This window comes from Diceros bicornis, chromosome 4, assembly GCF_020826845.1.
Source record: "Diceros bicornis minor isolate mBicDic1 chromosome 4, mDicBic1.mat.cur, whole genome shotgun sequence".
NCBI lineage: Eukaryota > Metazoa > Chordata > Mammalia > Perissodactyla > Rhinocerotidae > Diceros > Diceros bicornis.
In genome coordinates, this window is record NC_080743.1 from 2967890 (window position 1) to 2983560 (window position 15671).

General features: G+C 49.1%; 1 protein-coding gene across 1 annotated transcript in view; it reads left to right on the forward strand.

Moving 5' to 3' along the window:
• Positions 1 to 208: 208 nt before the first annotated feature.
• The window catches only part of PGM1 (phosphoglucomutase 1), a 60794-nt gene continuing 45331 nt past the window's right edge, over positions 209 to 15671 (forward strand). The window contains exon 1 of the mRNA XM_058538213.1: positions 209 to 543. Within this exon, the coding sequence (XP_058394196.1) occupies positions 298 to 543 (246 nt within the window). The 5' untranslated portion in view covers positions 209 to 297. The remainder of the gene's footprint in view (positions 544 to 15671) is intronic.

Below are 15671 nucleotides of genomic sequence, written 5' to 3' on the forward strand. Positions count from 1 at the left end.
CCTTCCATTTGGGGAGGAGCGGCGGATTTCACTTTATAGGGGATTGGCTCCCGGGGGAGGGTGAATCAGAGAGGCTCCACCCACTTCACAGCAGGCCCGGAGGTAGGCGCGCGCCTTCTCCCTCCCTGCGGATCTGCCCGGAGGTGGGCTGGCGCAGGGGAGGGCCTGTCCCGGTCGCTTTAAGGGGGAGGGCCGAGCGCGGCCCCGAGAACCGGCCCTGCCCCCGCCCAGAGCCGCCGCAGCCGCAGCCCCGGCCGCCCCCGGCCAGAGTCCCTTCGGCCAGGAAGCGTCGCCACCATGGTGAAGATCGTGACGGTTAAGACCCAGGCGTACCCGGACCAGAAGCCGGGCACGAGCGGGCTGCGGAAGCGCGTGAAGGTGTTCCAGAGCAGCGCGCACTACGCGGAGAACTTCATCCAGAGTATCGTCTCCACGGTGGAGCCGGCGCGGCGGCAGGAGGCCACGCTGGTGGTGGGCGGGGACGGCCGCTTCTACATGAAGGAGGCCATCCAGCTCATCGTGCGCATCGCCGCCGCCAACGGGGTAAGGACGCGGGCCGAGCCCCCCGCGCCCCGGCCGCGCGCGCCCGCTGCTCGCCGGCCGCCGCTCTGCGCGGCCCCGCTCTCCGCCCCGGGCTCCGCCCCAGGCTCCACCCCGCTCCCCGCGCCCGCCGGGCCCGCCTGGAGGCCCCGCGGGGTCGCCGTGCGCCGGAGGGTGGCCGCGGGGCCCGCGGAGCTGCGCTCCTGACCCTCTGGGCGGGGAGGCGCGGGCGGCCGGGCTGGGCTTGACCTTGGGCGGCCCGACCCTCCGCTCCTGCTCCCCCTCCCCCCCTCCGCTCCCCTCCCGAGGCCTCTGACATTTACAGTAACCTTTCCCGCCGCTGAAGATACGGTTACAGCGCGGAGCGTAGCCGCCTTCGCCGGGAAAGGTTACGCGGCCGCCGCCTTGCGGGACGCCCCGCGCATCCCGCCCGGTTGCCTGCCATTCTCGTCCGGGGCGGGCGCTCCTGCTGGCTCCGAGCCGACGCCTGGGGGCCGGGCCGCCCGGAAAGGGTGCAGGCCCGCGGGGCGGAGGGCAGGCCCGCGGGGGGCGCAGGCGGCGGCCAAGCCTCGCTCCCACCCCTCAGGTTGCGCCGGGACGGAGCCCCAGCCCCTGCGCGGCCTGGTGCCTGGGGCGCAGCTTTGAAAAGGCTGGTCTTTGCCCGGTGGTGCTTCTGGATGGCTTCCACCGCGGGGCTGGAGCGGGCTTTTCCTGAGAACCGAGGCCCATGCCCGGGGCGCTCTGATGCAAGCAGTCGTGGCACGCCAGGAAATTAGTGCAACACCGTGGTTCCGCCCCCGGCTAAGGATCGTTAACTGACTGAATTGGGCAGGTCCGCTCAAATAGGTGAAACTTTGAGTAGGTTTTTCAGCAAGCCTGATACACGAAATTGGGGATTTATAAAATAGGTAAATCGGGGCTATTTGTTCACTCACTTTCCTAAAATATTTTCTAACAGATTTTTCAAAAACATGCCCACGTTTTCTTTGTGTATTTAAAACAAGATTTGACTTACTCGTCTAGAACGTATTCCCTTTATAATAATTGTATTCGTTTTAGTAGTGCTTTATCTATCGTTCTTGATGGACATATCGAGTGCCGTTTTGCCCCGCCCCATGAGAAGCCCTTCGCTTGCTGTCTGTTCGTCTTCCTGCCCCTCTATGGGGTGGATGCTATTACGGGCGTCTTCCAGTTGCCAACGAGAAAACTGAAGCTTAGGCAGGTTAAAGAATTTACAGGAACTGCAGTGGCAGCACTGCGAATCCAGGACAGACCTGCCAGTTCCAAGAACCTGAACAGCTTCCGAGATGAGGGGACCCTTAAATCTAAAGATCTGTTTTCCAGTAGTCTCCAGAATCTGAACGGGGCCCAGCCTGCTGCTGCCTCCCCGGGTCAAACGTTTATAGGCGTCAATAAGAGCAGATTGTCTGGGTTTGTGTTCTGCACGTCCTGAGTTTTCAGACGACCACAGATCCCTTTGAAAGAACAAACAGTAGCTGTTTTCTGTTAGATTCCTTCGTTTCCCTGTTATTACCTATCTAAATTTGCTTTCATTCATTTGTTCAGCAAACACCTATACCATGGACAGAGAAATGTGTGGCGTGAAAAGGTGATTCAGACGCAAGACTCCTTGAGGCGCTTATGGCATAGTGGGAATTTTAGGAGTCCAAGTGGAAAATTGTCCATTGGGAGTAGTGTGGGGTGGGAAGGAAAAAATTAGTTAAGACTAAAAAAATATGTTCTTAAAACCTCATTGCTTTCCGCCTTTTAGCGGTCTTTGTAAAAGTTGTCTGCTTTCACCATCCCTGATTTCTCACACCCGTCCACTCGCCACCTTGCTGCCGTCTGGCTTCTGCCTCCTCCACCGCTCCGCTGGTACTGCTCTTGCCGAGGTTGCTGATGACTTTTGGGTCGATAACCCCATTGAACACTTTTTAGGCCTTATCTTCCTCGACCTCTCTGTTGCATTGGGCATGCTGATTTTGCACTCTTGTAAAGTTCCCGTCCCCTGCCTTCCTCGCTCTCTCCTGAGTCTACTCCCACTTTTGAGAGTTCCTCCATGACTGCTTGGCCTTCCCACGCCCTGGCTTCCCCAAGGTTTCTGTCCTCATCTTGCTGCTCTGATTTTGTTCTTTATCTCTCTCTGCTCACCAGGGGCTTAAATATGCCGCCCGCTCTCTTCTGGGGTGCTTCAGTGCAGGTAGCATTCAGAAAGCTTTCCCCAGCAACCCAGCTCTGCGGCTCTCCTCCCCCATGAAGTGCTTCTTTCCCCGCAGGTAGCTCTAGAATAGATTAACCAAGTCCCAGTGCAAGTATCCCTTTACACATGACACTCCCCCACTAGACAGTAGGTTTCTTTGACAGAGTCTGTGGTTTATCGGTATCTGCCTACCTAGGACAATGTAGCGTTCAGTGAATCCTTGTTCCATTGCCCCGAACTGTGAGTTGTGAAGTGTGTGGGATACACTTTAAATTAAGTGTATCTCAGCACTGAAGACCCGTGTAGAGTTGGTGACCAATAAATTTATTCTCATTGAACATTTATTATGTGCTTACTTGTGTCAGACGTGGTGCTAAGTTCATGAGATACACACTGTTCCTGCTCAGGAAATAGTGAGTCTGGAAGGGACGGTAGACAGGGGCAGGCCAGGTGTGTGAGGTGTTACAGCAGAGGTATGTGCTGGGTACCAGTGGAGCCTGCGGGCCGCCCTGGGGCAAGCACGGTGAGGGGAGGGAGGCTTCACAGAGGGCTGGTCGCCTGAACTGAGACGGAAAGGAGGAGTCGGAGTCCTCAGGTGGGTTTGTTGAGGGAGGAACTCTGGGCAGAAAGAATAAAAGTCAGAGGAGTTGGAAACTGTTCTCTTGGGCCAGTTACTTAATTTCTAGTCCTTTTTCCCATTTGTCCGTCAAGGTTGGAAATGGTAATATTTCCCAGAGAGGCTCTTGTGAGGATTGAATGTGACATCTAAAGTCACCTGGCAGCCCCTTGTCACCTGGAAGCTGTTGGAATGACGCCTGTGGGGAAGCCTCAGGTGGGCCTGGGCCAGGGCTTCCGTGGTCAGCGCTCTGCTGCCCCGGGGACACTGAGTTAGTCACAGCCACCTGAGGAGATGTTAACCCCTCTTCCCCACCCCCATAGGTGTCAGCATTGTCTCTCCCCTTCCTCGGACCCTCAGTGGCCCCAGCCAGTATAGAGTGGTTCTGCGTTAGTCGCAACGCCGTTGGGTACAAGTGGCAGAAACCTACCTTGGGTTAGCCCAGGTGAAAACAGGACTTATGGCCCCTGTTACAGGAAAGTCTGGGCGACACCTGGGGCAGACTCCTTCGTTCAAACCATTCCTGGTCTCCAGAATCACTCTTGGGCCCAGTGGTCTGCAAACAGCCAGTTTAGGAACTGGGGAGAGTTCAGACTCACAAGTAAATGAATGTTTGGATATTTTGAAAGATAGTTTATCTTCAGCAAAGTGAGATAAATGGCTTCGTGGGGACCTGTGAGTGAGCGGGTTTTCTTTCATTGGTTCACAGGGTTCTTGCATGGTGGGTTCCTGTGTTAAACCTAGGGACCCTTCTAGAGTAATGTTATTTTCAAATAAGTAAAATAAAATACAAAGGATTACAAAGGGAATAAAAATTATATTGAAATACATTTATCAAAGTATTGGCCAAATTTGTGATATAGCAAGATGCTTGCTTCTTTCTTGACACATTAAATCACAGGATTTAGTGGAGAGTCTGGTATGGTCTGACTTGAGTGATGAGTGTGAATGGTACTTTGTGATAACTATTGTCTGATATGAAAATATCTGTGATTTCTATTGCTGATGAAGCCCCAGGCGGTAGTAGTATTAGAAGTGATGATAATAATGATGATTCTGTGGTTTGTTGTCAACATTCATAATGGAAGGAAATGCTAAATTTCATCTAGAGGTTAATGAAAATAAAGATTTTGTTTGTTTGTTTTGCCATTCAAATTTGTGGACCCCATTGAATTCTACCCATGGACCTCTTCAGGTTGGGGGGGTGGTCTAAGGATCTGAGTTAAGAACCCCTGAGCTGAACAGAGGACCCCCTTTCAGTGTCAGGTGCTTCTCCCACCAACATGGGCGTCAAATACATGATGTGAGATTAAGGGTTTCGGGTTCTCAGACCAAACCAGACGGGCTTAAGTGGGGGAACTCCACTGTCTCCCACTTGGGGTGGATCGCTCTTTTCTGAACTTTCATGAGGCCCTGCTGCAAACACAGGTGAAGGGACCTGTTTCTGGACACAGTTCTGAGAAGGAAATGGAAGAACACTGGGCAAGAGGGGGAGCGTTTGGGACTCCAGGCAATTGGTGTTAGGTGGGGCACCTTACTACCCTTACTTAAAAGCTGATGTCCTTAGGTCAGAGACGGCTTGGCAGAGAAGCATCTTTGGGTCACTTTTTAATATGCTGTAACTCCCATGTTAAAAAAAAAAGTCCTTTAATTATGATGGGCTTATGAATGATGGTGCTCCCCTGTTTACACTTCCTGATGTTGATTGGCATTAAATACCAGGATGAATAAGCTATTGTCCTTTTCCATCCAGGATTGTGCAATCTTTTGGGGGAGATTAGACACAAGAAACACACATGCAAAGAACTTAGTGCTAAGTTCAGATAAGGGAGAGAACAATCTGGATTGGGGGAAGAAGAGAGGGAACTTGAATTGTGTCTTGGAGAGTGGATAGTGTGCCAACAGAAGAGGGGACCGCCTTCAGCAGAAAGGTAAGGTGGAGGAATGGGTAAGACTGCTTTTTACAGCCGGGCACTTAGCCACTCAACAATCTTTGTTACGTGAAATATTTAAATCAGATTGTTTGGGAGCTTCTCTTTCTTGGCTTCACAATGCTCTTGCTAAAAATGTTTTTTCCTTTTTCTTTCTCTCTTAACCAAATCTAACGCCCAGGGAACATTAAAGACTAAAAAGAAAAACATTTTCCCTTTTCACAATAAAGCTTCTTTGGGTAAACAGGATTTGATAGGGAAGAGTGACTCATTAATTCGGTAAATGCTTATTGAGCACCTGCTGTGTGCTAGGCCCTGTTTTGGGCCCTACGGGTACAGCAGCGACCTGAACAAAGTCCCAGAGCCGCAGGGCCCTAGGAGGGAGAGATGATGGATGGATACGTGTATCAGATAAACCCTTGAGGAAAGTAGAACACGGTCAAGGAGAGAGCAGTGGAGGGTGGGCTGCTGTTTTTAGTGCGCTGAGTGGGAAAGCCTCTGATGAACCTCGTGTGAGCAGAGACTCGAGTGAAATGAAGGAGGGAGCCATGCCGATGTCTCTGTGAAAAGACTTTCAAGCAGAGGGAAAGTTAAATATGAACGATAAAGCGTTTAGTCATTTCACATTGTACAGTTATGTTCCAAATAAACAAATGTACGAATTTTCATTGTACAAAGGGTCCCAGTATACATATAGTTTAGTATGTTTTATATATAGTATATTACAAATGTTACTGTATTGTAAATTTATCTTAAGATAATAGGTATAATCAACATTGATCAAATATTTAACAATAAGTTTGTTTGCTCTCTTGGACTTGAGGAGGAAAAACTTTTCCTCTAACCTTAGGTTTTTGTATGAAGGCCTGCAAATTAAACTGACAAAAGACAGATCAGCAAGAGAAAAGATAGATTTTTATTCATGTTTTTACAGTGTTTGTGGAAGTTCACAGAAAAATGAGACTCAAAGAGGCAGTTAGAATTTGGAGTTTATATACCATCTTAATAGGGGAAGGGTCGGGAGAAAAGGGCATTTATGGAAAAAGAAATGACTTTTAGGAAAGAGAAATGAGGCCTTAAGAGAATGGTTGGGGGAGGTAAGATAGTTTTATGATAATATCTGTTTAGGAGTGGTGCTGAGTCAATCTCCCCTGGTTTGAGAACCTCTCCCAGGGAAGGGATTTGTGACAAGTGAGGAGGCTCTGCTTTTAGGCAAATAAAGGAGTTCGGAAAAATGCCTATTCTCAAACGCCTTCAGCTCAGAACAATTTTTATGCCACAGTGCCGTCTTCTGGACCCCTTCGGACTTTAGAAGAGCTTTCAGGAGGGTGATTTGCATGGGCTACATCTTTAAGCAGTTAAGCAGGAGAGTTTGAACTGATCCATCCGTTCTCCCTTGAAGTCTGCACAGACTTATCCAGTCCTTCTCTTGCTCTTGAAGCTGTGCTCGAAGTTGGGAGCCACCTTTTAAAAATAGCTGCTGAGTGCGTTAAGTAATCGAAGGCTCACCGAGGGCTTCAGCTGGGAGGATTTGAGGCTTTTCTCACTGGTATCCTCAACGGGGAAAATCTCAAAGGGGCGGTCCCACAGGGTTGTTTGGAAAGGGTGAAAAGAGTGTGCCTTTGCCTTGGGGTATGCAGATAGGTGTTGAGTGTGTGTGTGTGTGTGTGTGTGTGTATGTGTGTGTTTTAACTTCACCTGTGGGAAATCCCCTTCCCAATGCTTCTCCCAATCACTACCCAGCTGAGTCCCTGAGACATAATAAGCTAGAAAAGGTTAGTCGAGCCCTGAATGAACAGAGTGGGACCGCCAATCAAGTCATGCCAGTAAAGATTTGATCATGAATCCGAGACACCTTGAACATTATGTTTTCATAGTGGAAACATTTTCTTTCCTTTTTCCTCCTCATGAGTACCCCAAAGTGTTTCTGAAAAGATGAAATGTGACAGACAGGTGCTGTACAGAAAGATTGGTCTACTTGTCCAACCTGCTAGTGAGTGGTGGAGTTGGAACCAGGACTCTAGTCTTCTGATATTTCATCCAGTTGGTCTTTTCCATAAATAAGTATATCCCAAAGCACGTAGTTCTAGGGGTTGGATGATATCCTGGTTAAAAGTTTGGGAAAACTGCATTGGGCAATGTTAAGTAGGACTTTTCGGAGCTTTTAATATACAAAGGAAGTCCTGTGAGTTTGCGAGAAGACCCCAGGACGATTTTGGGAAATACCAGTTTACACCACCCCGGGTTGGTGTGACCGTCCATAAAATATAAGGATCTTCCCAGATTCCAGTTGGGCTTCTTCCTTTTAAACTGTTGCTAATGGCCTGCAGGGGGGTGAGATCTGTTTTCCTGTAGATATAAACCGCACGGCTCATTTTGGCAACTAATTCGTGAGTCTGTCTTTGGTTGCTGTTGGGCTTGACTGATTCAGCCCGAGGAGTACTCCCTCGGGCCACCACATGGTCGGACTCCAGGGTCAGCATTTGATTCTGATCGAATATTAGTCCCTTACACTGAGCTCCAATGTGCTGACAGGCGCCTCTGCTGCTAAAGAGCGAGTGGAAATGGCTACTCCCTGTGTGAGTCCAGTGGGCTTAGTCAGCCTGGTGAGGAGCCATTTTGGGGCCACACCAACCAGTGTGTCCCTGGGGGGACCTCAGGATCAACCTGTCAGTTAAACGGAACTGTCTCCTGGGATGAAGCAGAGCAGAAGACATGCCCAGTCCTCACCCACCTGGGACTCACAGTCGAGAAGGTTTGTGTTGGAGGCGGGTGGTTACAGGCAAGCAAACCATAACTGCTGCCAGATCAGTCAGAGAGTGACGGCGAGAGCAGACAAGAGGTGCTCCTGCTTCAGGCAGAGGGAGCACCGAGGTGACACCCATGCCCAGACCTGAAGGTGAAGAGGCGAGAAGGATGTTCCAGGCGGAACCAGATGAGAGAGAGCATAGCAGGTCGCAGAGGGAGGCTGGAGACACCCCAACTCTGTATTTCTGTTTCATATCGTACAAGAAGCAACCATGCTAAAGACACCTCGTGTTTTCCATTTTACAAGATACTTTGCGTGCATTGCTTCATTTCCTGTCTACAGCAGACAGTTCAGGAGTCCCAGGCCCACGGTCACAGCGTCAGGAAAAGAGACTGGGAACTGCCCCTTCTGCTCCTAGATCATAAGAGATGTTACAGTGGAAAACAAGACGGACACCCCAGGACCATGTTCCAGATTCCAGGTTCGCAGTTGGGAACCTGTTTGGGGGTGGAACCCGATTGGGAGTGGCCGAGGACACTGCTGGTCCGGGTGAAGTTTTAAGCAGTGACTGAGCGTTTGGAGTGGAGAAACGTGCAGACCTTGCTACTTGGATCAAAGCCACTTTTCTTGCTATTAGCTGGATCACAATGTAAAGGAAGAGGCAAATTCCACATCAAGGCAGGACTGTTTTTCTTCCTTTGATGATTCACGTGAAAAATGAAAACTGGACCAGTGGAGTATAATTCTAGGACCAGCTGGCTGGCCTCCCTTGGTTCCATGGGGGCAAGTCATTAACAGTCATCCAGTTAAGAGAGGGAAGTCACATTTTATCATTGGGATGGGTTCTTGGGTTAGAGTGGAAGGTGAAACTTTAGTATAGTCAAAATCAACCTTAAAATCCCTTAGGAAAGTACCACATTGGCAAAATGTGTAACGCAATATGTATGTTTTTAAATTCCAGAGTGACACTCAGCACAGCAAGCTGCTTATACCTTGAGAGGTGTGTGGGGAGTAAGAGTGACCGAGGGCATGTGGTCATTGAGTGAGATGGTGGCAGAACTGCCCATGCTATTTAAATCGCACTCTTCCCCCTCCTCTCCCAGTCGGTTATATATGGTTAATTTGTGCAAGATAGATACTTGTGTGATGTGGCCACACTGCAAATTCCTGCTGCTGCTCAAGAGTTGCGCACATGAGAAGCATGGCACTCACAGTTCAGCACATGCGATTCGGAGCATGATGCCCTGTGGCTTCTACTGGGCCTGCATGGGCATCTCTGTTAGAGTTCCATGTCAAGGCCTGGCCTCCCGCTGTAGCTCAGTTTTGGCTGCTCTGGAAGATGACATTTTAAGGTGCCTCCTGAGGTGTATTTGATGCACACCACGTAGCCTGTATTTTAAGTCCAGTAATTTATACAAATGCACGCGTTCAGCATTGTAACAGAGACTCAGACCAACAGTGGATTAGACAAGAGAGAAGTGTTTCTCTCTCTTGTGGAACAGTCTGGGTGTAAGCAGGCCAGGACTAGTGGGTAGATCCATGGTGTTGGGACCCCACCTCCTTCAGTCTGGTGGCTCTGCCGTCTGGAAGGTGTTGTCCTTGCCTGCCTGGCTGCAGATGGCTCCTCTCACTACATCCACATTTCCGCCAGGGGGCACGGGGAAAAGATGGAGCCAAGTGCTTTAAACAATGTGGGAATTGCACACCTCCCTCCAGCTCACAATCCATTGATTAGATCTTCCATGCAGGCCACACTTACCTGCAAGAAGGGCTGAAAAGTGTAAACTTTATATTGGGAGGTGTGGCCAGCTAAAAATAGGTGGTTCTGCTACCTTAAAGGGAGGGCAGCTAGAAATCTCTGCCATGGGCCACCTCTTTGGCCACGCAGAAGACCATGCCTGCTCCTCTGCCCACCCATGAAACGCATCCCTCTTCCCAGGGGAGGAACCCCACTTTCCTTCCAATAAATATGTATGGTTATATAAGCAGAGCAGTCACCAACCGTAGTGTTCACACTCTGCTGCTGGCGGGGGTGCAGACTCCCCGCCCTGGTAGTGGGCCAGGTCCACAGTGAGCCGTGTGCCGCCCTTTGGAGAAACTCGCTTGTTTTCCATCCTCATGCTCACTTAGTGCTGGACACTGGGGAGGAGGTCCGGAGAGCCCTTTTGGGAGCTGTGCGGCTTCTGCATCCTGCTTCCTGCTGGTGAAAGTCGGGAGGTGGAGGGCAGGGGTTTCTTTTGCAGACCAAGTTTATGGTTTCTTTCAGTATATAGTTATTTCAAAAGCTTATTAGGGTTCTGGCCTGTTCTGATCAGTTCCAGGTACTGAGAACCATGGTGAAAGTTCTCATCTAGACAGTTTTGAAGCCTGAAAACTTGGGCTTTGATTTTCTGGCCTCTGTGCTCTGTCCCTCCTCTGGTTTCTCCATCCCGGATGGCCACCTTGAGACAGTAGGAAGAGCGGGGCTGGGTGAGAAGGCAGGATCCTTAACTGGATCTTTGCGAGTGGCTAGTTCCCATTGTCTGGTGGGAATCCTGGGAAAGGTGTGAGGCCACAGCCTTCTCTGCTACACCTGCTGCCTCGTGTATAGCCACTTCAGCTTGGCCACGTAAACAGTGGTCGTCTCAACTCTGCAGTGCTGCACATCACTGGACATGGGCAACATGGTTTGCGGGTCACAGTCGAAGAAAATGTCCCTTAGCGTATCTGTCACCTCCATTTCTGTCTGCAGACTGACTAGTCCTTGCCTGAGCTCCTCTCTGTGTTGTGGCAAGCAGCAGAGAACAAACACTCATGTCTCAATTCTCCCGGCCATTTGCCTGGAGCTGCAGGTTTGATTGGCCAGTGGTCTGCCTTCCAGGGTAGCAGTGGTAACAATTTTTGCATGGCCTAAAAAGTATGCCATTGCCACATATTTTAGATTCTGTTTTGGTCCAGAATACCAAATTTTATCATTAGTTAAAATGTAGATTTGGCTGCTATAACAGAGTTCCAAAATAAGTTACTTAAACAAAATAAAAGTTATAGTAATAGAACCCTTTCTGTAACAGACTGGGTGTGGGCAGCCCAGGGCTGGTGTGGTGGCTCTGTTGTGTAAGGGGACCCACGTTTCTTTTCCTCTGTTCTCCGCCTTCTCTATCGAGGTGCCTGTATCTACATGATCCCAGATGGCCGCCTACCACCATATGGTCATTCCAGCCACGAAGAAGAGGAAGGAAGGCACACCTTTCTCAGAGACTACACATAATCAGTTCCACTCATGTCCCTTGGCTAAAACGTAGTTTGAGGCCTCCTCTAGCAGCAAGGGAGTCTGGGAAATATCAGTGTTATTCTGGGTGTTATGTGTCAGGCCAAACATTGGGTGTGTCAAGCTAAATGAAAGGGAGAACTGATGTTGAGGAGCACCCAACAGACCTCACTGTCCTAAACATGGTTTTCAAATTGGGGGAAAACCACTCAGTCATTTTCAAGTGATAGAGTTATGGAGGCAAGACAAACTTAATTTTGTATACGTAACTAGATTTTTGAAAGAGACCTTGACTATCATGTATTCCAACTGCCATCTTAGAAAAGAACCAGGCACAAACATTCCCATTGTGGAGGACTTGTTAAATAAAACTACTTTATTGAGATATAATTGACATACCACACAATTCACCCATTTAAAGTGTACCATTCAGTGTTTTTTTAGTGTATTTACAGAGTTGTACCACCATCACCACAATCTAATTTTAGAATATTTCTATGACCCTAAAAGAAGCCCCACGTGTTAACAGTCGATCCATCTTGCCTTCTCTCTCTGCCTTCTCTCCCTCTCTGCCTTTGGCCCTAAGCGACCCCTAGTCTACCTTGGATCTGGATAAAATTGAGTGGGTGGGTCTGTACATGGACTGAATGGCCGGTTCTGTTTGCCAGGCAGAAGAAGTTACATCTGGCAAGGGAGGTCCCTAGAGCATGAGAAGCAAAGGCAAAGTGTTGAGTCAAGAGAGGAATTAGTGTCCCATTCTTCTGTGCGCACCGTCCTGAGCCCCGGAGACGCAGAGTTGAAGATGTCCCCATTCTCAGGGAGCCTCAAGTTGAATGGGGAAAGATTGACACAAAAAAAGACAGTCTGCACTAGGTATTGTAAGAGCTGATACCCAAGAAAAAGAGATGGCTGTGGACGCCCAGAGCAGGGGCCAAGCCCCAGCCTCAGGGTGGGGGCCGGGGGCTGTGTGGGAGGGGTGGTATGGCCAGCAAAGGCTTTCTGCAGGAGATGAGTCTATTTTTCTCAGCAGGCTCCTTTTCCAAAGCAGACCAGGCTGTCAAAGAAAGGGGGACAAATTTCTCTAGGAGAACAGCTTCTTCCTTTCCATGAGTGTAAGCAATCAGATTTCTTTTTTTTACAAGCATATTTGAACTTATATATCCAAATGAGTATTGTACCTGCCAAATCGCCACTCTGGGAACCGTATACTCACTCCAGTGATGCATCTGGTGCTCAGAGCATTTTGAAACTCCTCTGTGGCAATGATTTTTCAGCCAGTCAGCTTATGGGTCACCTAGGAAAACCAGTCACATTATTTTATAGTCATGCCTCATTTTTCACCTAAAACGATGTAACAAGATTTGATCACCTACTTTATTCATTAGACATGGCTCCAACCAATTCTTGTCTCTTTCCAAAGTTCAAATCTATTCTCAAAGGATGGAATTTGTTATGACTGAAGACTTTGAAAGAAAGTGCCACAGACTGTAAAGACAGTTGCCTGAAAAAGAGTTCCAGAAATGTGAGCGCCATGTCAGCTTGTTTGAATGAATACGTTGGTTCCCAAGGTGATTGTTCTGAAGGAGATAACATTCATTTAGATGAAAATCCTCTGGCACGACTGTTTGGAATGTTACCATATTTTATACTGTTGAGGCACACTGCCATGTGGAGAGGGTCTTAGAAGACAGTTCATGCTGAGGGGGAGGGACTCTGGCCTTCTGCCTTCCTTCTGCAGCCTCCGGGGTGGCCTGGGGGTATGGTTCTTTTCCATTCTGGTAAACATCTGAACGTGCTTTGGTTGGGCATTTGGGAACTGTACACGATGGGAAGGTTTGTTAAAACACAAGGAGACAAGACGGCCCTGACCCGGGGTGAGAGTCTTGTCAGCTCTTAGCCACAGAAACCAGAACCTGGGTGTGAAGCCTGCGCCCACCTGACTCCGAGAGATTGTCCCATGATCGCAAAGAGGCCCGGAAATGGAGCTGGGATGGCACAGTGGGGTGGGGACAGGGAAAGGTCTTTTGCTTCAGTAATAAAGCTGTGTTACAACGCCTCCACGGGGCCCTTGAGAAATGCACTCTGTGGAGAAATCCTAAAAATGAAGCAGAAGGGAGATGAGAGCAGGATCCACCGGGTGGATTGGGAATGAGGTTGGTGCCTGTCATGAAAGGCAGACAGCCTCTCTGGGCCCCACAGCCAGCGCCAGGCCCTCCGTGGTCAAATCCAGGAGAAAACACTTATCCCACAGCTCACCATGGCCAGTGCCCATGTGTAGATTTAGTATAGAAAGAGTAATAATGGTGTCTGCCTTGACAGGGTCATGTGAGGGTGAAGTAGAATTCATGAAGCTCTTATCATAGTGCCTGACACTGTGAGTATTTAGTGAAGGGAAGATTCTCATGATTTTAACTATGATGATGATTCCAAATGCTGAGGCCTTTGGAGGGTGGTGGGGGCGGGGCTTCTTCTGTGTCTGCCACCACCCCCACCACCTACATGTCCTGTCCTGTCTCCATCCACATATTATTCCTTGAATTTGGTCTGTGGGACAGAGGGTCACAGTTGCTATTAAGTCCCAGTCACAGGCCCATTGATTTGAGGCCGTCACTTTGTTGGAGTCATGAACTAGCAGTTGAAGATGGATAGTTGAAGATGGATATTTTAGGATGGATCTGTGGAGTGGTTACCTGGCCCAGGTGGGAAGCTGCAGGAAATGTAGGCTGGCGTGGCTGTAAACCTGGCCTGTATGGATTTGCTCATACACAAGCGCTGTTGAGCACTCTCTGTGTCCAGGCACTGTGTGAGGTGGTGGGGGTACAAAGATGAATAAGACGAAGTCTTTGTTCTCAGGATGCTTGTGCCAGGAGAGGAGCATCTGGAGGTAGTTAAAAGAATATGGTGCAACTACTAGCATATTGGTTTCCTGTGGCTGCTGTGACAAATGACTACAAACTGGGTGGCTTAAAACTACAGAAACTGATTTTCTCACAGTTCTGGAGACCAGAAATCTGAAATAAGGTATTGGCAGAGCTGCGCTCCCTCTGAAGTCTCCAGAGGAGAATTCTTCCTGCCTCTTTCAGCTTTTGGTGGCTCCAAGTATTCTTAGCTTGTGGCTGCATCACTCCAGTCTCTGCCTCTGCCTTCACATGTAGGCCGCCTCCGTGTGTCTGCCTTCTCCTCTTCTGTCTCTTTTAAGGACACTTGTTATTGGATTTAGGGCCCACTTGGGTAATCCAGGATGGTCTCATCTCGAGATCCTTAACTTAGTTACATCTGCAAAGACCTTCTTATCAAACAAGGTTGCATTCATAGGTTCTGGGTGGACATATCTTTGGCGGGGTGGGTGGAGATGGCAACCGATACAACTGTGTGAGAGAAGTTCAGGGGGTCCTGGGAACACAGAGGAGAGCCACCCAGCCACACCTTGAGGGAGAAGGGAAGAACAAGGATGTCTTCTCTTCCCAGATGAGGTGATTTTGGAGGCAAGTGCAGAACAATAAAGAGGAATCAGAGTGAAGTGTGGGTGGAGGTAAGCCAGTCCCTAGTCTAATGCAGAGAGTAATGGGTCTGTTGTCCTACTTCAGTCACACCAGTGGTAGTAAGTGACAAGAAGATCGCAGAGCTCCGTAACCCACAGGGCTTCTGTACACCGGACGCAACACCACATGGAAGACAGGCCCCTTGGCGGCCTGAATCTTAACAGGTAACTGTGGTTCATAGTGATGGGTTGGAATTGAAGATTTTGGTTCAAATCTCAGTTGTACAATTATCATGTATTCTGCTTAACTGATCCAAAGCTCAGTTTTCTCACTTGTGAAATGGGATTAATTCTTTTTTTTTTTTTTTTTGTGAGGAAGATCAGCCCTGAGCTAACATCCATGCTAATCCTCCTCTTTTTGCTGAGGAAGACCGACTCTGAGCTAACATCTATTGCCAATCCTCCTCCTCCTTTTTTTCCTTCACCAAAGCCCCAGTAGATAGTTGTATTCATAGTTGCACATCCTTCTAGTTGCTGTGTGTGGGACGCCGCCTCAGCATGGCCGGAGAAGCGGTGCATCGGTCCACGCCTGGGATCCAAACCCGGGCCCCCAGTAGCAGAGCACGCGTACTTAACCGCTAAGCCACCGGGCCGGCCCAGGATTAATTCTAATATCTGCCTTTTCAGAGAGTTTTATGAGAATTAAATTAAATAGTGGACATGCAAAGGTTTTGGGAACTCTAAGGCGCAACCCAAATGTGAGTTGTTATGGTTGTTTTGAAATTCCACTGTTACTTGGGAAAGTCACCCCACTGGACTAATTTAAGCCTCCTGCCAAAACAAACCTCAGCATGCAGTTTTATCTAGCATCTTTCAAAGTCCAAAACTCAGATGTGTGCTAAAGAGT